Source organism: Gallinula chloropus, assembly GCF_964237585.1.
Source record: "Gallinula chloropus genome assembly, chromosome: 1".
Classification (NCBI taxonomy): domain Eukaryota; kingdom Metazoa; phylum Chordata; class Aves; order Gruiformes; family Rallidae; genus Gallinula; species Gallinula chloropus.
In genome coordinates this window covers 70,741,785-70,762,774 of record NC_140085.1, presented here as the reverse complement: position 1 = coordinate 70,762,774, position 20,990 = coordinate 70,741,785, and the positions used below count along the sequence as shown (strand labels likewise).

At 42.8% G+C, this 20,990-nt stretch overlaps 1 protein-coding gene across 1 annotated transcript; it reads left to right on the top strand.

Moving 5' to 3' along the window:
* The first annotated feature begins 302 nt into the window (after positions 1-302).
* On the top strand, positions 303-20,034 carry TTC38 (tetratricopeptide repeat domain 38). Its single transcript, XM_084279123.1, has 14 exons — positions 303-351; positions 2,917-2,994; positions 3,443-3,524; positions 3,886-4,057; positions 5,028-5,201; positions 7,440-7,515; positions 8,945-9,064; positions 11,913-11,972; positions 13,043-13,081; positions 13,573-13,654; positions 14,327-14,492; positions 17,211-17,370; positions 17,661-17,734; positions 18,534-20,034. Exons 1-14 carry the CDS (start codon positions 328-330, stop codon positions 18,625-18,627), a joined length of 1,401 nt encoding a protein of 466 aa, XP_084135249.1. The 5' UTR covers positions 303-327; the 3' UTR covers positions 18,628-20,034.
* Positions 20,035-20,990: the final 956 nt, after the last annotated feature.

The following is a 20,990-nucleotide window of genomic DNA, read 5'->3' as shown; positions in this document are numbered from 1 at the left end:
CTCCTTTCCTCCTCCCCAGCATGGCTGTTAAGAAAGGTATTTAACTTTAGAAACATCTGATCGTGTATGGATATACCTGACACCACAAGAAACAAGTACTTCGGGGGCACTGATCTGCACGAAACACGTCCCCCGGCAGCATCACAGCCCTCACTAGTGACCTGGGGGGACTCGGGAGCCCATCTAGCCGAGCGCCGCCCAGCCTTCCCCGCAGCCGCCAACGGCGGCCCCGCCCGCTGCTGGGCCGGCACCGCTACGGCCCCGGCTCCTCCTCCTGCGGGGCATAGAGCGCGGAGCCGAGGTGTGCGGAGCTGTTGCGAGGCTATCATGGTGCCGCTGAGGGACTGCAAGGTGAGGGCAAGTCTGAGGCGGAGTGGGACGGTGAGGCGCCTCGCCTGCCGCTGCGGGGCCTGCGGCTGCTTTTGCCGGTGGCCCCTGCTCATGCGGCGGCTCAGGGTCGGCGGGTGTTTGCCGCTGGGGTGGGCGGTCTGCTCCTGTGTGGGCCTGGGGGAGGCCCCGCGTTGGAGGGGGCGGGGGGTAGGGGGGAGGGTGGTCACTGCTGGTGGTCGCTGGGTCTGTGGCGTCGGAGGAGCCGAACCGAGCCGGCTACGGCTGATGGGAGGGCGCAGGACGCCAGCCCCGGTCTGGTGCAGCCTCTCTTGCTGCTGTTCTCCCTCAACCCTAACGCAACTGTGGGCTCGGGGCGGGTATCGGGGTGGCTGAGGCTGCTGTCGGTATCTGAAAATGAGGTGGAGTCGCTGTACCTTTCCTCCACACAGGGGAAGTAAACCCATGTCTGAACACTGCTGTAGCCTTTGTTTTGTAGCGCAGAGAGGTCCCACTGGCACTCACCTGCCCTTGCTGTGGGCTTCAGAAGTGAGCCAGGCCTCCTTTAAACCAGCTTCAGGTCCAATGGTCCGAAATCTGTCGGCAGGGTCTCGTTACTGATTAGTCACCTGCGTGCTTTCTTCCTGATAAAGGTTGTCCTCTCACGCGTTTTGTTGGGTTGTTTCTGGTTAAAGAGCGAAAAGAGACTTGAAGACCTACAGAGAGTAGCCAGAGGTGTGTGAGCACCAGAGCTCTGGCCAGCTGTTAGTCGGGTAACCAAGGATGCACTAACGGCATCCTCAGTAACTTGCGTAGCGCTGGGGGGGAGGGGGGGGCGGTACTCAGTAACGGTAACCTCACACGGAAAGGAATCCTCAAAGAGATTCCTCGGAGCCAGCTAGAATTCTGGGGGGAACAACAATACAAATAAACAGTTACCCGATCCTGAGTCTAAATTCTCACCTTAGATCAGGAGAAAAGGCAAGGCTGTGGTCTCACCTGTAAGAACAGATAAGGCCATGGCACTCCCCTGCAAGAAGCATCAGAGAGAAGAGGCTTTTCTGGAGTTAGAGAGGGAGGTTGTGGGAAATTAGTGTCACAGAACCCAACGGCAGCCTCAATGGAAGTGAAAGGTGATAATTGTTTTAGAAACTCTCCAGGCTCATTTTTACCTGTTTGCATTCCCTCTCATGGATTTATTCAGTCACAGTCTGATATGTGAGTACAGATAAAGCCCAAGACATGAATGTCCTCAGTAGTCTTGGCAGGACCACCCAGAGGACCAGGAATGCTGGCTCTTCTGTGCTCGCTGTAGCGACCTGGTTCTTGGTTAGCAACAAGAAATTAGGTTTAGGGCAGGTTGTTTTATGTCTTTTAGGAGTCAGCAGGGTCTTATGGGGTGGTTCTTTCATGTAGTCTTTTGTCCTGGCGTGCTAACAGGGGGAGTAGTGAGATGCATGATGTGATGCAGTCTTGGCAGCCTCCTCCTGTTGCCAGAGTGAAAGTCTTGCAGCGAGGGGTGAGTTACCTGGGCTGTAGCCTTGGCAGAGCAAAGGCTTTCTAGAGTGGATGGAAACAGTGTGTACCTCAAGTAGGTCAGTATTAGTGATGGATGCAGGCCTATTATTTTTTTATTTTATTTTGCTAACCCTAATTCTGCTGGGTTTTCTCATGCTGTCACACAGATGTTTCCATTCCAGCAGATCTCAGTATTAACAAACCTCAAAATGTGTGGCCCTTTTTACTTGGACTGCACCTTGAACTGTTGTGCAAAACGGGTGGTGGCATAGAGAGCTGCTTCAGACAAAGCTTGTTTTTGACAAGTGGGGGTGAAAGTCGTTTGTGGCCTATTTTGCAGGGCACCTTGAAAAGTAGCCTGTAAGTAGCAGGCCCAACTTTGTTTTTCCCTCTATGCTAATTCTGGATGTAGCATGGATTGCAAAGAAAATTTGTGATTTGCATTCCAATCTAGCCTTTCAGGCTTGTAAATGGACTCTCAAGTGCTTGAGCTGCTGGAATGTGAGCCTTTAATCCAATCACAGTGGCAAAGCTTTAGATAGTATTAGCAAAGATGTCTTTCAGTGGTACTCATGGTTTTTGAGTGTTGGGTCATTAGAACCAGGAAATACCCTAAAGTGTAAAATGAGATGAACTGAGTTCTTGTAGCATCCACATGGACTAATCCCCCCATTAGGTGGAGTCTGAACTGGCTTGCCCCAAGTCTTTTTTTATGCCTGTCCTGTATGTTCTGTGTACTGGAATAAAAGTGATACTGAAGGGATGGGGACATCTCCTCATATGTGTATACTTAAGGTAGAATATACATAGTGTACTGAATGTTACTCTGTGCTTGTGGAGCCTAGAAGCTGTGATGGGTGCACTATAGGAATGCTGAATGGAGGGTGATTACTACAAATAAATTCAAATCTTATTAAAAATATATCAATAGGTTGCCAAGGGCAGTATCTCTTTAAAAAAAAAAGAAAATCACAGTTGCCAACAATATGAGAACACCATAAATTTGAACACCTCTTTAGTCTGGAGAATGACTGTGTAAAATGAACAGATTTGTGTGTGCTTGTTTTACAGGCCTGGCAGGATGCTGGACTTACCCTGTCAACTACTAGCAATGAAGCCTGTAAACTGTTTGATGCTGCACTGACCCAGGTATGACAGAAACATGTAAGAAAATGTGATTTGAAGGCATTTGTGCATGAACAGTCTTTGCTGTCGTTGGTGCTTACTTTTTGTACCAGCTGAGAGCGCCTCACGGACAGGCTGCTACAGGAGTTCAGCTATCAGCAGGCAGTAGTAAATCCTTGTAGCCGAGGGCTATGCCTGATGCTGCAGCTCTGGGGAAGGCTTCAGCCATTGTGCTCATCCTGCTTTGACACTGGAGAATCAACCAGTGATCAAAAAACACACAAAAAAATCAAGGTTATTACTTCTGGTGGTGGCTCAACTACCTTAAAAATCCAACTTTTTAACCACACTAACCTTATCTGAATCCAAAGCTTGTCTCATTTGTCTTGCTTCCTTTTGGATTTTATACATGTGGGAGAAGGAAAAGAAGCCAAGACTTATTTGGGATTCCTTGACTCTGTCTCTCTTACAGTATGCAACGTGGGCCAATAATGAGAGCCTTGGAGGTATTGAGGGGTGTCTCACGAAGTTAAAAGCAGCAGATCCAAATTTTAGTAAGTACAGCCTTTAATTCTTACCCTGGAAAATGCTGGATGATGCCTTGTGTCTTGGTGTTTAACTCACTTTGTTTAGGCAAGGTGGAAGTGCAGGATTATAGAATTCTGTAAAACTGTAAAAAGCAGTCTAGAGCAGTCTGCCATGGTTTTGGGGGTTTTTCTTTCTTTTAATTTCAAGTCTTATTTTTTAAATGGCTATGGTGAAAAGCCTGTAAAGACTTTCTAGGCTTACAAGCCTTCTCAGACCCCTGTGAGTACAAGTCCTGTTTCAAACAACCAGCCCCCCCTTGTGTTTACGTAGAGATTAATTCCCTGCAGCGCTGTAGGGCTCAAGTTGCGGATGTGCTGTTTTCCTTAGCCATGGGGCATGTCATTGCCAACGGCTTGGAGCTGATCGGCACTGGAACGTCAGTTCGGTTCAACAAAGAGCTGGACAGCGCAATGAGAACCATGGTGACGCTTTCAAAGTCGCAGCCGCTGACTGAGCGGGAGAGGCTCCACGTGTCGGCGCTGGACATGTTTGCCAGGGGGTAAGTCATCCCGTTGAAAGGACAACCTGAAGAGTTTTAGCCTCCACAGATGAGAGAGAGCTGGTAGTGGTTGGTGGTGGTGCCTGATGCAAACTGGCTCCTAGCAAAAAATCAGGATGAGACACCAGTGGTTGATCTTGAATTTACCTCTCCAAACTGTAAGTGTCATGATTAGTTAGTGAGGAGCAACCGCAGGAGGGGAAATGTTCTGTTGTCACTGCTTCATGCTATTAAGTACTCCATGTTTTAAACTTGTCACAGGTCCATCAGTAGAATAAATGGGTTTAGAACTAGGAAACTAAATACCTAACTACAGTAAGGTAACATAACGCAGACATGAATCCACAGAAGGAAAGCTACAGACTTTTCTTCTCCCTGTTGTCTCCTTGTGTCAAAAGCTATTTTCTCTGTGCAACAGGGAGACAGCAGTGTCAGTGCTGCAGAGGCTTACTGTTTCCATGCAATATGATGAATTTATGTGCACTGCAGAAAGTGTGGGCTAATGATTCACTTTCATTCTTTGTTTGTCAAACAGGTGAGCGTGCATTTACCTCACGTGCTTCTTAGCAAAGGTAAAGAGGAAGCTACAGAAGCCCTGTTAACTATTGGTTTGATTCCCACTAGAGGAAAGGGAAGGTGCATGTGAAGTTAGATTAATTATGGGAGGTGTATGTAAAAACTGTTAAACCCTGTAGGAGAATCTTTAGATTTATGATTTAAGCTTTTCTTTTCCTTGTGTGTTACTGTGACTTGCTGTAACCCAAGAACACTTCTTTCAAAAGATTTCCTAGTGGGTCCTCAGTGAAGAGAATGCTATTATTACTTTAAAAAATCTCTTCAAGGAAAAGAGAAAACTAATAACTTGATGTTGAATTTTCTGTTTTTCTGAATAGCATGAGTTTAGAACTGCCAGCAGAGGTGGGTATGTGTGCCTTCTCTCAACAATCAAAATATTTTTTTTTATTTCTAGCCAGTTTCCAAAAGCTTGTGATCTGTGGGAACAGATCCTGCAGAGCCACCCAACTGACCTGCTAGCCCTCAAGTTTTCCCACGATGCTTATTTCTACTTGGGATACCTACCAGAGATGCGAGATTCTGTCGCCCGGGTTTACCCTTTCTGGACACCTGATGTTCCCCTAAGCAGGTGGGTCATGCTTCATTTTAAAAATGGCTCTTTAGCTGGTGTGCACATACTTTGTGGGTTGTTTTCTTTAAGGTCAGACACATCTAAATAGCAGGATCTGTTGGAAACAAACATGTAGACAAAGTTAAGGGCTTCGAAGTGAATAAAACCTGACCACAGCTGGAACATCTCTCTTGTATCCCTGTTGATGAGAGTTTTTACTTAGGTGAGCTGTGGCTCAGTTAGTGAATTGTGCTGTCAGATATGGCACATGGCATGTAACAAACAGGATAAAATCATTTCCTCACTGAGGGTAGTGGCAAAACTCCTTTGGGCTTTTATGGCTCAAGTTTTTGACTTGAGGCTTGCATTGTGGAAGAAAGAAAGGACTTGAAACTTGGAATAATGAAGTGTAGTTCTGAAATAGAACTTTGGGATATGCTGTAACAGGTGAGACTGACAGGAAGGCAGAATTTTTTAAAAACTTTAGTTAAGTCCTGAAAGTTTTGGTTTCCCAAAGTTAATTCAAGATAATCTGAATCTATTGACAAGTGAATAGTTAATAAAAACAAACTTAGGATAATTTTTGATTTTTACATTTTTTTAACCTTTCAAAGGTTTCAAAGCTTTTAACTTTATATAAAAAAACCCCAGTAAATTATAAGCCAAGGTACACATTTAGAGATAGGTGAATAGGCAATCCACAGACAGCCATAACTTTCTCAATATTTTATGAATATTGCTCTAGACCCATGCACTGTACCTCCCTATCCTGCCCTGCCTTTTCTCCTATTTTCCTTACATAAACAGTGCAGAGAATACAGACTGAATGCTAACATAGTAATGAAGCTAACTGAGGTACCCCACAGACAGTAGTGTCAGGAGCCTCCATTTTTCCAACTTACACCTCATCTCGGAAAAATTTAAGCCCCTTAGTTCTTTTTAACTACCAATATGCTGGTGTCATTTGTTTGGAAGTAGGATGACTCAGGAAGTAGGATGAAGTAGGATGACTCAGCACTTTTGCCTGCATTTTAATAAACTTTTCTAGACACTCTGCTATAAAAGTGCAAGTGCATGTTGTTGTCCACTTAATTTTAAAGCAAGGAGACACCTATATGCCAGGCATTTCTTGAAGTATAAAAACCTGGCAAGTACCCCATGTCCTCAAGCTTACAGACATGTAGAGTTACCTATGAATTGATACACCAGCAAAAAAAACCCAACTAAAAAACAAAAAAACCCCCTCCAAAATATCCAAACAGTTTTATGCATCTCAATCCATGAAATACATCAGTTGCAACATACCCCACGTGTTTCAGTAGTTCTCCCCAGGAGATTAAAAACCCAACACATATTTTGAGAAGCAAAACATATCCTCTGGTATTTTGCAATCTACAAATCTGCAAATAGAACAGCAGTTAATCACACAACAGTTTAGCTTGGCAAAAACCTTTTAAGATCATCTAAGTCCAACCATGAACCTAGCACTGCCATGTCCACCACTAAACCGTGTCCTCCTGTGCCACATCTACATGTCTTTTAAATAACTCCAGTGACAGTGACTCAAACGCTTCCCTGGGCAGCCCGTTCCAGTGCTCGATAACATTTTCAGTGAAGAAAGTTTTCCTACCGTCCAACCTAAACCTCCCCTGGTGCAACTTGAGGCCATTTCCTCTTGTCCTGTCACTTGTTAAATATTTCTTAAAATGACTGCATCGGGTATGTGCATAACAGCATATAACATCCCTAATTTTCCTTTACGTTGGGCTTTTATGGCTTAATGGGATGCTGTACCTCTTTTAGAGGGCAGCTTCACATGAAAGTGCTCACCTGTAGTTTTGTGGGAGCAAGTGTAGAAGGCTGTGCTCACCTGTTGCATTTGAGACGTTGAGATGACTTTGGTGGCAGCACTCTCTTGCTTCCAGCCTTCTAATTCGGCATCTTGCAGCTGCTACGGAGACCAGCAAGTTGTTCTGTGCAGCTCTTTAATCCCATCTTATCTAAAGATGTAAATATTGTGCATCACCAGGGTTCTGAGAACCCTCTCTTTACTGTTTCCCATGCTGGTGTATCTGGGCCTCTCATTTCCTATGAAAACTAGCTAGTTGTTCTGTATGCTGCGAGCTTGAACCCTCATTGCAAATTGCATTGCAAGGACTGGCTTGAGTTAAATGCTCTTCTTCATAGGTTTTTTTGGTCCTAGCTTAAGTCTAGTTCTAAATGGATAATGTACTGGGTTTTTGCTCTTTTGCTTAGCTACGTGAAGGGCTACTACGCTTTTGGACTCATGGAAACCAACTTTTTTGATCGTGCTGAGGAGCTTGCCCGTGAGGTAAACTGCCTGCTCTTGGTGGGTGCTAAAGGGTTTTAGAGTTCTCAGACCTAACAGTCCCTGTGGCTTGGTGGTGGTTTGCGTAAATGCCATGAATTGATTCTCTCCATCATCCCAGTTGTTGGTAGAAGCAGCAAAAAGATAAAGCTCCACATAGAAATGCTCACAGAGGTTTCATAAGGCTCCTTAGAAAGATTCCAGTATCTGTGCAACACCTTGACAGTTTCACTTTGACTCTGCAGTGCTCCTGGGGATCAATATTAGCTGTCCTACTTCTTTTTTATTGAGGTAGTAATTACACATGACTTTCTCCAGTCCACAGGGTTACCCCTGTCTTCCAGGAGTCTCAGATAAAATTATTTTCTAATGGGTATTTTTGCCAAATTTCAGTTATATCGAATTGCTGAAAGTGACAACAAAGACTGAACATAAACTTTTAATGTTTATGATGTTAAAGACTAACCCCACAAAATGCCTAAAGCTTGGTGGGAGTTCTCAGAGCAAGAAAGAGGAATTTGCTGAGTACTCAGCACTGGCCATGTTCTCGAAGAAATTATTACCTGCAAAGCCCTATGTCATGGAATATATTGTCCCTCTCTGTGTGATTCTTTCATGGCTGATATTGATGCAAGTCTGAAATAAAACATCATTTGATAATCTTCGTTAAACCCTGCATTTTAGTGTCCTGTGGGTCTTTATCTCTGTGCAGTAGAAGCTGGGAAATGAAGTCACAGAATCACAAGGTTGGAAAAGACCTTTAAGATCATCATGTCGAACCATTCCCATCCTGTGCTAAACCATATCCCTAAGTACCTGATCTACCCTTTTTTTAAACACATCCAGGGATGTGTTTAAACACATCCCTGGGCAGCCTGTTACAGGCCCTGACAACTTTTGCAGTGAAAAATTTTTTGCTAACATCTAATCTGACCCTGCCCTGGCACAGCTTTGTGCCATTTCCCCTTGTCCCATCTCCTGTCACCTGGCTGAAGAGACCACCTCCCACCTCTCTACAACCTCCCGTCAGGTAGTTGTAGGCAGTGATAAGGTCTCCCCTCAGCCTCCTCTTCTCCAGGCTAAACATCCCCAGCTCCCTCAGCTGCTCCTCATAGGATTTTCCCTCCAGCCCCTTCACCAGCCTGGTTGCCCTTCTCTGGACTCAGTTGAGGACCTCAATGTCCTTCTTATGGTGAGGAGCCCAGAACTGGACGCAGCACTTGAGGTGCAGCCTCACCAATGCCAAGTACAACCAACCAATAACCATTTTCTGTCCAAATCACTTCCTGCCAGTGGTTGGTTAGAACTGTACAGAGACGTACTTGACATACAGAAAGCAAAAAGTAGTCCCTTGTTTCTGTATCAGTGGGGATAATTACTGTTATTTGCCAGTGCACAAGCTTCATCGTGTTCTCCCTTTTTTCATTTACAGGCTTTGGCCATAAATCGGACAGATGCGTGGTCTGTTCACACTGTAGCTCACATAAATGAGATGAAAGCAGAGGTGAATAAAGGCTTAGAATTTATGAAGGAAACGGAAAACAACTGGAAGGTAATAATTCTTGCAGCATTTCTGAAGAAGCTCCTTCTTGGTGGTGTTTATCTTCTTCAGCCAATCCTTGATTGCCCTGCAGGCAATTCTTTCCTATCTGGAGACATGTTACAAGCAGTGAAAACTGTACATATTAGAAGAAGCTGGCACTTGAGGTGCTGTTACAGACAACTTTAAGCTGCCATTAATTGTGACTGCTGAGATTAGAAATGCCAAACATGTCAGTAGGCTGGGATTCACACAGTCTGTCCCCTCAGACTGCCATACTTTAGCTAGGAATATTGTAATAAACCCTGATTTTCAACAAGTGTGTGGTTTGTACGTGCATGTGTACAAACACACCCCCACACCCTGTATTTTCTTTTACCTAGTGGAGCTGATTAGGTGTTTTACATATCATACAGGCATAGCCGTTGCACAGGTGAAAACTGTGATTTATCAATATGTGATTTCTTCTTGTGTGTGTTTTTTAAAAGTAATGTGACCAGTGATATTTTCACAAGGTTTTTGCTTAGGCTGACATCAGCACTGAGACTTAGTTGAGGAACCTGGCTAAACACAAGAACCTAAGATGATGTGTGAAATGGCATGGCCAAATCAAATGTTTTAGAAGACTCATAAAGTAGTTGTTTATAGATACTGGATAGGGAAGGATTTTTTTTTAAGGTCAACTGTGAAGCAAAGAGCAAAATTATAGTTTTGCCTCTTTTCTAGTGTACCAAAGCTACTTTATATGTCCAACAAATTTGAGTGTCTCAAAGTATTGAAAGGTAACAAATCATATGTAAGTTTTGCTGTAAGATTTCCCAATAATAGAGTACGTATTATCCAGAGCAGAAGGCTGTGAGGTTTGAATTTATTAGAACCCATGAGAGTCTAATTTAAAGTAACCTGAGCTGACCATTCTGCCTCACCCAAAGAGCAGGGCTGGATAACAAGGCTGGAAGGACTGTTCATTTTGCTCGTAAGTGAAGTGTTCAGATACCGAGCTTGGAAGTGCAGTCAGAAAGCTCCCATGTGAGGTTTGTACCTCTGATTTCTCAGAAAGCATTTTTTCCTTCTGTTTTAATGAAACAGTGATGCAGGGGGTTGACAGTTCAGTTGGTTCATTGAAACCCCTAATCACTCACTTTAGTTTTGTTAATTTTAAGAAAGCATTAAAAAAAGTTGTGTCCCTCTGTCTTTTATACCCTTTATCCAGTAAAGCAATAAAGTGCAAGACCACTGAATAGAATTATCTGACTGGTTAGGATCTATAGCAGCTGACATTGTCATAATGATAATATATATAATCACTTTGTGCAGTATTTTTCATCTTTAGCCATCGTGAACACAGAGCTTTAAAATGTAAGCACATGAGAAAAAACCCTCAAGTCCCTCCTCCAAAGGCTTTAATAAATTGCTTGTATTTGGCCTGGTGATTTTAAATTTTCAATTTTTAATGACCAGTAAAATCTATCTGGACTGCCACAATATTCAGGCTCCTTCTGTTGCTTTTAATTCATCTTTCTCCTTCCTGATAAGAGCGGCGAAGATTTGGTACAGAATTTCTTTAGAGAGTATTTTTTGGTTTGCTTTGTTTCTCTACTCCCTTCCCCCCTGCCCAACCCCAAAAGCAGATGCCAGAGGAGACCTCTCTGCCAGTGCTGTTTATTAATAAATATGATTATTCTTTTTCATGAGCTGTTGGAATGAGTTCTCATAGTCTGCTTTTATTAGTAGCCTGCAAGCCCACTTCCCCTTTAGTAATTTAATCTTACTCAGGACTCAGAATCAAGGGCACAGAGGGGTTTGTGAAGTGATCCCACGTTACTGTTTGTATGCCATTTGGAATGGTAGTATGGTAGTAAACTTGTCAGGTTTGTGCCAAGCACTTGCCAAACCTGAGCCACTGAAGTAGTTTTGTGACTTAATATTAAACAGGTAAAGATTACCAGAATTTTTATTTTAGCACTATAAAGTTGTGACATTCACTGGGAACCTTTGTGCTTCCTGAAGGTGGGTGCTGCAATTGTCATCATAAAAAGGGACATGCTTTTTCCACTTGTGAGAACATTAGGTTTAACTGCAGCACTGGGAGAGAATGGGAGGAGAGGGGTGAACCTTTCAGGTATTTTAATTTTCACCAAAGGATTAGGGAATTCTATTTCTGTTTCAGTGTTCTCAGTGCACTCACAAAAGTGAACTGCAGTGATGTTGTCTTGAAGCACAGGCTAGGGAAGAATGTTTGAAGCCCTGGTGCCAGCTGAAAAGAACAGTGCCAAGTCGGTGCAATCCAGCAAATATTCATGTTGAAGGAAATATTCACCTCATCTGGTGAACTCCCTGTGTATTTGGTACCTAGTGCAGCTTTTGTAGTCCATAGCAAAACATAAGCTTAAGCAGCAATTCCGCTCTGTCCAAGCTGGGTGTTTAGATGGGTGGGTGAATGGCCCTTATGAGGTGAGTATCTCCTCTGCCTATCCAGGTTACTTCAGACAAGTTGCCTAAATTTTAGATGTGACAAATTTTACTCCTATTATAGATGTAGTTTCTCTTCTCCACCCCCAAGGTAAAAAAAGAAGTGCTGTAGAAGGGTGAAATCTGAGGCATCAAATTGAAATTCTTCTCTGAAAAATGAAGTGAGGGAAGCCTTGGTTTTGAGGTGTCACCCTGAATAGCTGCAAGGAGCAATTGTACGAAATGAGAGGGTATCTTGGCCAGCTGATTTAAAATTCTTGTCTCTTCTCTCATGAAGCACTCAGTTTTGCTGAAGAAGGAAACAAGGAATTGGACTAGAAATGTTTAAAAGGGAAGTTATTTTGTAAATAATGTTTTCTCTTTTTTTTTTTTTTTTTTTCTCTCCCAGAACAGTGATATGCTTGCTTGCCATAATTACTGGCACTGGGCTTTATACTTCATTGAAAAGGTATGAGATATTTTCATGTAAGTCTTCTATGGTCCAGGTCATCTAATGCTGTTTAAAAGGCAGGCATAACACTTACAGGCTTTTTTTCAGCTATTTAAAGGGATGTTTTCATAAAATATCACAAGCTAGTCCTTAATTACAATTAGTTTGAGAAGTTTTAATTACATTGGTCAAAGTTCCAGGTTCTTTGTTTGAACATTGAACAATTGCTGTGAGATTATTGCATGTTTGAAGATAAAATAGTCTCACTAATTACACTTGGCATAGTTATTTGATAGAGAGATGAACTTGATCTCTTGATATTCAGACAAAAATTCTCTTCAAATTCAGTATTAACTTGGCCAAAAAAAGGTCTCACTGAAAGAAAGAGGCAGTGAGCTCTGAATTTGGTCACCAGTGTTATTAATTGTTAATGTTACTAATTCTTCTTCCTGAAGACTTTTAAAAATGGTTGCAACTTTACCCTGTCAGGTTTCAGTGCAGGATTTCCTAAGATACAATAATGCTTAGCACTTGTGGGGTTCAATTCAGTAGGGAGACAAATGTGACATGGTTGAGAAAGCAATGATGTGTTCTTGAAAAGAGAGCACCTTGCTTGTGTTCAGTATTATTAACATAGAAGGAGCATAATAATTGATACCTTTTTTATTTTGCCACCTTCTATCTACACATTTTTTTTCTGTAGCTTGCTTAAAATTATTTTTCTTCCTGCCTCTTTGCATACACTGTGGGATGCACTAAAATTTGCACAAATCCCTGAAAGGAACAGTAGCGGGAGAGGTAAGACCTTGTCTTCCTCTTTGATGTGTAACTTACACCAGTATAAGTATCTGTTATTAAATGAAACCTAAGCATAGTTCTTTTGCTTAGTAAATGCTGGTTATCTTTGGCTTCAGTCTTTCCTTTAATACCTCAAAGTTCCTTTGTTTGCTTTGATCAAGTCATGAGGCAGTTTTAAAGCAATATTATGACATCTGTCAATTGTATGTATGCCTCTGGTTACTAACAGTCACCTTTAGTGACTCTGTCTACCTGAATGTTACTCATGCAGTCCTCTTTTGCTTTTGCAGGGTGAATATGAGGCTGCTCTGACAATTTATGACAAGCACGTGAGTAGGGGCCTTTTTTTCTTTCCCAAGAACATGCTTAAGGCCACAATGCATGCTTTCTTCCTCCTCTGTGAGACTGAAACCTATCACAGTGTGCTGTACGTGTGTGTGTGTATATATATATATATATATATTTGTTAGATCTGTAGTTAGAGTCTTTTAGGGAAGCTGTTTCTCAAGGAGTAAAATGCCCCAAAGACCACGTGTTACACAGTTCAAGTGTTTCTTACACTTGTGCTTGAAAGAGCTGCAGTGGTGCTGTTCTCCATTCTGCCTGTGTTTCCATCCAACCCAAGTGAAGCAACATACCCGTTTGTCATTGCAAAGTGATGTATTCAGGAAAGCTGCTGTTAGGCCTATTGCAAAACAGGTATTCTTGAATAAAGAAAAACTCAACATTAGTTCTGCACTGTGAAAATAAGTTGGATTATCTGAGTAAGTTCCCACTAGCACATCAGTTAGGCAGCTAATGTGAATACCTGTGATTACAGATTGGTCCCCGGTGTCTGTCGAGTGGAAGCATGCTGGATATAGTAGACAACTGTTCAATGCTCTACAGGCTTCATCTAGAAGGTAGGATACCCACTGACATTCTTTTTTAAACTGTGAGGGGGACAACTTTTGGCTCTTCTTTCCCTGCTTTGCATGTTTGAGAATAAAGTACACAAGCTTGTCAAAAGCTGCAGAGCTTCCTTGAAGTAAATTTCAAATTAGATACATAACTTTCTATTTTGATACTGATTAAAATAGCTAGTACACCTGTGTTAGCCTCCAACTTTGGTATGCTCTCTGAAGCAAGTGGCATTTCTTCTTAACTTTTTCAAGCTGGTGTCTATATACTAGAGTTCATGAAGGGGGGAGAATGTTACTTCAGCAGTATTCTGCTGAAACACTAGCGATGCGTTGGGTTTGTTGATGAAATCTGTCTTACTGCTCGGTATAATTTGATTGCTGCAGGTGGTTCATTATGAACATCATCTCCAAGAAGAGATGAGCAATCTCATAATAAAGCCAGAACCTCACATAATGCAATTGAGAACATTGGTTATAAATTGCAGATAGTCAGTAAACTCTTTGCCCAAATATGGCAGGCTGCAGCAGAGCACTAAGCTGTACATTTTGCCATATCAGGGAATGTTTTCTTAAATTCAGTAGGACTGCTCTTTGTGCTGGGTGGCTGAAAGTGTATTGCAAAGTCCTCTGCTTTTGCATGTAGTATTTTTATTGAAAAATACATACTTTTAGGTGTAAAGCTTGGAGACAGGTGGAACAATGTTATCAAGCTTGCAAAGAAGCACACCAAAGATCACGTTCTTCTCTTCAATGACGTACACATTCTGATGTCCTCACTGGGAGCCAAAGACCACAAAGCTACTGAAGAGCTTTTAACAACTCTTCAGGAACTTGCCAAGTAAGCCAGTGAATTAATTTGTTGCATTCAATAAATATTTTGGCCACTGAACTTCAGGGTGATGATGATGCTGGCTTGCTGAATTGCTACAACATGCTCTTCTCTGCTTTAGCACCTCTCTGGGACTTTTCTGGTTTCAGTCAGAGATCCCTATAATTGCTTATTTTTTGAGTTAATGTCCAGAGGGGTTTCTGATCTTGTTAAGCAGGAATCTCTTATGTCTGAGGGCATGGACACTAACTGAACAGTTGCTGTCTTATTTCCTTCCAATGGGTTCGTGCTAAGCTGTGTTACATGCAACGAACGAAGTATTTCACCCCTGTATTAGTAAGGGAATTCTACAGTAGATGTCAGCTACCTGTGGTGGTTCTTTTTTTCCTCTGGTTTAAAAGGCTCTTTAATAATAGAGCAGTAGTCAGTAGTGATAGTCTAATAGCTACTGTCTAAGGTGTTGTGAAGTACCTCTGCAGGAAATTTAATTTCAAGTACTGCTAAAGTAATAATAGAGAATATTTTGCTTTCAGATTAAATTATTAGAAAAATTTAATACTTAAATATTTCATCTAAACAATGTGGGGGTTTTTATATCTTCCCTTATATATTGAATAACTGGAAAGTGCCTTAATTTTTCAAAGAGGTTGATATAAAGATGCTTTAAATGCAATTTCTTCCACCCCACACCCTGTTTTGCAGCAGCTATTCCTTCTCTTGCCTTAAAAAAGAAGGAATGAGAGCCCGAAGTTTTCACTATTTGTTCCTGCCTATAATACCCATCAATCAAATATAATGTAAAAAAAATGTCATTTTGAAGAAACAAATTGTGAAACAGCCCTACACATGGTCTGATTTTACTAAAGTAGGAAATGGAGAATATCTTTTATAGAAGTATATAAATGTTAGTGTATATAAAGGACATAAAACTACATGTGCACCTCACTTCCGGGACACTTTAATGGAAATACACTACTCCCCCTTTCACCCAGTGCTGCCTTTTTTTGCCTGTGCATTCAGCCTTTTGCAAGCCTACAGGTGTACATCTCAGCTGTAGCTTGAAATAGTATAGAGCTTTCCTTTTATTATTTGAGAAAACAGCCCATGAGATACGGGATTTATGACTGGATTAATGGATTCATTTACAGGTACCACAAGTACGCAGTGGCTGAGTGATTCCTAAGATGCATTTTGTATGTGATTTTAAAAAGGCAATCGTAAAACCTTGGCACAAACAACAGTCATTCTTGGCTTTCCATGAATATTTTTCCATAGCCTCTGCAATTTAAAGTTAACAGGAGTGTTTTTGGTAAAGCATTCTGTGGCCTTACTCTGGCACTCGGTCTCACATGCGTATTTGCGTGGATGGAAATGTTAGTTAATGCAAGGGGTGTGACGTTCTTCCTGAATCCATCCTTCAGTTGCAAGAGAAAGGAGAAAAAACACCCATCTTCCATCCCTGTGCATTCTCTCAGAGCTGGAACGTATGTTTAAAAGACAAATTGCTTCATCATTTTCATCATTAACTATCTCAGGCTGCTTGCTTGAAGGGCACATCTCTTGGGCACTTGTAACTTTCCAGGTGGCTGTATTTTGTTTGAGGAGGGATAAATGCACAGGGTGATGCTGTGTACTTAAAAACCAGTGTTGAGCTAGTGGAAGAAATGGGAAACTCAAGAACAATAGCACAGAGTGTGCTCTCTGGTAGATTTAAGGGGTTTGTGGGGGGAGTATGACTCTCAGCTGTCATTGCAGGCACTCAAACCAGAAGGCAATGGCTATGGTTCCTCATTGTTAAAAAATTAATGGGAAAATTTACAGAAAAAAAATGCTGTTTTAAACAAGAGATGGAATTTATGGTGTTGAACTGTGCGCTGTGCTCTCAGGACTAGCTGAGATTGCTTGGGACAGAAAGCCCTCCTCCCCTCACATCACCAGCCAACCTTCAGCACTGAAATGGTGCTGCCTCCGGGGTCTGATCACTGCCAGCCGCTTCTGTAGCAGTGATAAAACACAATGCCACACGGTGCCATGCAGGTATCACCCACAGTCCAAAAAAGCTATGGTTTGGTTACTTGTATTTCTCATTTTTTTAAAAAAAAAAGAAAGATATTGGGAAGGGTGCTTGCTAGAATGTGTATGTTCTTCTGTGGGCATATTGTCCTGCTGTATGCCTCTGGCACTCTGAGATGGGTTAGGGTACAAGCACTGAAAAAAGAGAAGGGAAACACTCCAAAAGAACTTGAGCTAGCTTAACTACACTGCTGTTTGTGGGCTGGAGCGCAGACTTTATTGGGAATAAATGCAGTTTATAGTCCAAAGAGGGTGAGGCATTGTGCTGTGTGGCAAGCTGCTTTGCAAGATTATTGTTTGGGGCTGTGTGCGAGGGACTGATTGCCACTTTCAGTGGAGATAAGGGCAGTCAGAGAGCTAGCAGTAGGCTGTTCTGGGAGATCCTCAGAGGAGAAGCCATGCAGGTTTCTCCCTTTGCTAACCAAAACTGTTTATTGCAAAAGCAGGAGGGGTTGGCTTGTGCCTTTTGTGGATATGTTAAAAAGAATGAGAACTGACTGATGAGCAACAGCAAGGTGAAAGTAATGTGGCCATGCCAAAAATGAAACATCAAAAAAACCCAAAGATTCTGTTTGCAGGCAGTGACAGGCTGGCCCTGAAATATGTGTGTTTATGATTTGGTTTTGGTGAGCTAACCACTTTCTGGTTTTACAGAGAACCTCGTGAAGACCATGAGCTTTCCCTGGCTCCCAGGGTGGGGTTGCCACTGTGCCAGGCTTTTGTGGAGTTTGAAAATGGGAACTGTGACAAGGCTGTAGACCTGCTGTACCCAATCCGTTATCAAATCGTCCAGCTAGGAGGCAGTAATGCTCAGGTAAAGGACATCAGGAAAAGACTTTTTCATGCAACTTAATCCTCTTTCACTGACTTCCACGAGGTACTTAGATTATTAGTGACATCTCCTTCTTAGAAAGTGAAAAGCCAAACTGCTTAGGACTGAATCCTGTTTGCAAACACCTCTTAACAGTGTTAGCTATACAGTTTTTTGTCTGGATGTGTTTCCTTCCCTGGTGGCTTTACTGATTTGGTAAACAACCTATTGTAAGCAGCAATACTTCGTAAGTTATTTCTTACTTTGTGTTTTTGCTGACTGCTTTTTTTCAGAGAGACGTTTTCAGCCAGCTACTGATTCATGCTGCTTTAAATTCTAAATCACAAGCCAAACAAAACCTGGCAAGGTGAGTATGTTTCCTGATAAATATTTGTGGAAATAGTATTGCTCCTAAAAGTAAGAAGTAATGAGTGTGCTTAAACCAGTACCTTAAGGCTAAAATTATATGCATATATGCATATTATATCCTAACTAGGATTAAAGGCAGGGCAGCTCCCAATTGTGAAAGCACACTCCTGTGGCCTGGGTGAATGGTCTGTATTTGCTCAAGGGCAGTTGATTTTCAAATGGTTCTGTTTTAAAATGCGACCTCCTGCCTGTTGACTTAATGGACAGCTGAGCTTCTGCAAGCTGCTGCAAGTGAGCTGTGTCCTAGTGATGCTTTCATGGGAAATAAGACTTGGAGTGTCTGACATGTCTGCTTGTGCCTTAGTACAAATCTCAGAAGCTTTGCTTGGGAGGAATCACAGGTGCTGCTAACTGACCCCTATTGAGCTCTGTTGAAACATACTGACTGGGTCTGGCCACGTGCTTTAAAGAATGGACCCTCAGGACGGTAGGAAGTTTTGCCTGTTCCCTCCTGAGGTCTCTTTGAAATAAAAAAATGAGATAAAATACAGAATTACTATTCTGTGCTCTCTGATCTCTGGGTGCTCATTTTCAGTCTCTCTCAGTGCCAAAACGCTGTTCTGCATAAACTTACTGCCAAGGTCAAACCTTTCCAGTAAAGGAAACCTGAACCTCAAGGGCAGGTCTTTAGGTACGGCTTTCGTCCCCATACAGGGATACTGCTGGTGACCTTAGGGGGAAAACTGATGTTGGACTCGTGACCTTCCCTTTCTCTCCTACTTCTCTTCCTTTCTCAGGTCCCTCCTGAGAGAACGTGATGCCATAAGACCAAACTCACCAATGACCGAGCGACTTATGAGGAAGGCAGCAGCTCTTCACTCGATGGCCTAGGTCTTTCCCCTGGGCTTCAGCTGAAATAGCAATAAGCTTTCCAATCAAAGGCTGGGAGCAGGGAGCTGAGAGGTGCTATGATGGAAACCATGTAGGTAAGAGTACCCCATGATGATGGTTTTCCTTAAAAGAAAATAGCAAGCTGTTGTGTTTTGAGGGGCTGTGGCTTAAGTGATTCAACAAGGAAAGAGGAGAACCCGCTGCTGATGGGCGGCTTGCTGAAGCATCGCGGGACGCTGCTTTTTTGCTCTGTTTTCCTGGAAGTTCTGTGTGAGCCTGATTGCATACAGAACAGTAACAGTGCCTGGATTTCAGTCATTCACCGGTCCAGTTTGTTGCTTTGTAGTAGGTTAAGTAATCAGTAAACTGCTCAGGTAATTCAAATGCACTTTTTAAACCTAGCTAACAGGAAAGTACAGGGCCAGAGCCAGTTGGGGCATGAACTGAATTTCATACAAAGCATCCAGTCCATTCAGGCATCAGCCCCAACCACTGGCATTACAGCTTCTCTTTCCAGGTGCCTGTTCCTAAACTCCCTCTTATTAAACGTTAAACTTCTTTCCTTTCGCTGTAGCACCTTGAAGCTTTCTGGTATTACTCTGCGTGAAGGCAGAGAGAGGGATTATAGCTGACCCCACCTATTCCAACACAACTACTCCCTGGGCACTTTTAAATCTTTCAGAAAAAGGGGAAAAGCTTGGATTTCCACTAAAACAGTCCTGTCTCTGAGTGGTAATTTGGACTGGCATCTTTGTGCGTCCCTGAGCTTGGGGAAAGTCAGGCCTTAACTACCCAACCAGTAGCATGAGAACCACTTGTCAGCGAAGTGGAGTTTACAACCAGTGTTAAAGCACACACTTCTAGAGGTATCTCAGAGCAGGTGAAGGCTGGAAAGGGGTCCCCACCTCCCACAGCAGCCCTGTCCCACACAGTTCCCTTTTGACCAATACAGGCACTCTTGTGGCTGTCCCTGTGCTGCTCCTGGAGCTCCTTTGTAGAGGAGGAAGGCAGAGAAGTGCCTTGCTGCCACCCTTCTTCCCCCAGCCCTCACTTGAGGAAAAAAGAGTTTCTTTTTAAATCAGTGGTGATTTGTGAAACCAGGTAAGGGTAGTGCAGCCTTCTGAGTCCCCTGAACAAGTGTAGTTCCCTTCTCTTCAGCTTCAGCTCTGCTTTAGCTGTCCAGCTGTGACTGGATTTTTACTATTATTTTTAATTGTTTTCAAGCCATGACTTTAGACAGATAACTTTTTACTGAAGGAATAGAACATATCAGAGAACAAAAGCCTGAGCAATTTGTGGGCTGTTTATGAAGTGTCTGGGATACAGATTTAAGAATGACTGATGTACTTTGAGAATTTTGTCAAATCACATGTCTGCTTTATATCAATAAATTCAAAGATGCACTCAGTTGAGCAGCAAGTGTATGACTTCTTTATATGTATGGCTGAAGCTTTTGAATGGGTTATTGAGCCTAAATTTCATAGACCTGTAACAGTGAGAGTCCTATTTGCTTACACAGATACGACTTGAAGAGTTTTCATTCAACTTGTACTATACGTATTGCCCACAAATGAGAACAGCTTTTCTGCCTTACCTTCCCCTTATGCTTCTTTTAAAGTACTCCAACCCTTCTGTTTGCTTTTCACCATGCTATGCTGCATTGTTTTCAGTTACCATTATGGAAAATAACTAACACACAGGTAGCTCCAGGGGCAGAACAAGAGGAGAGGAAGAACGACCAGAGGGAGAACTGACTCCTTAGGAGAAGGTGAGCTTTTATCTCAGCAGAGCAGCTGAAAGGCAGTTGATACAAACTTTAGTCTATACAGCCAGGGCTTACAAGAGAGATCCTGCTTTTGCTCAGGTTATGAAAAAACACAAACCCATCCCCATCCTTGCTTCTGTTTCTGATTTCACCATACCCCTGAAAGTTAGCAGGCTGTCCCTCCCAGCTGCTCTCACATTTCCTTTTCAAGGATCAAGGGGGCAGAGCTAAGAGTCCTTTGAGCCGGGGCAGTAACTCCCCTGCCAGCTGCAGTACCCACACCTTTACAAGCTTTTTCTGAACTGCTTTCTTACTCATCTGTGCTGGGACTGTGTACACCATCACAGAATCATAGAATGGTTTGGGTTGGAAGGGACTTTAAAGATCATCAAGTTCCAACCCCCTGCCATGGGCAGGGACACCTTCACAAGACCAGGCTGCCCAAAGCCCCATCCAGCCTGGCCTTGAACACTGCCGGGGAGGGGGCAGCCACAGCTCCACTGGGCAGCCTGTGCCAGGGCCTCACCACCCTCACAGGGAATAATTTCTTCCTAATATCCAATCTAAATCTCTCCCCTTTTCCAATTTAAAACCATTC

Coding starts and splice junctions, on each gene's coding strand:
- TTC38 (XM_084279123.1), top strand. CDS start 328: ATGGTGCCGCTGAGGGACTGCAAG. Junction 13,655..14,326: donor CTACAGGCTTCATCTAGAAG/GTAGGATACCCA, acceptor ACATACTTTTAG/GTGTAAAGCTTGGAGACAGG. Junction 14,493..17,210: donor ACTCTTCAGGAACTTGCCAA/GTAAGCCAGTGA, acceptor CTGGTTTTACAG/AGAACCTCGTGAAGACCATG.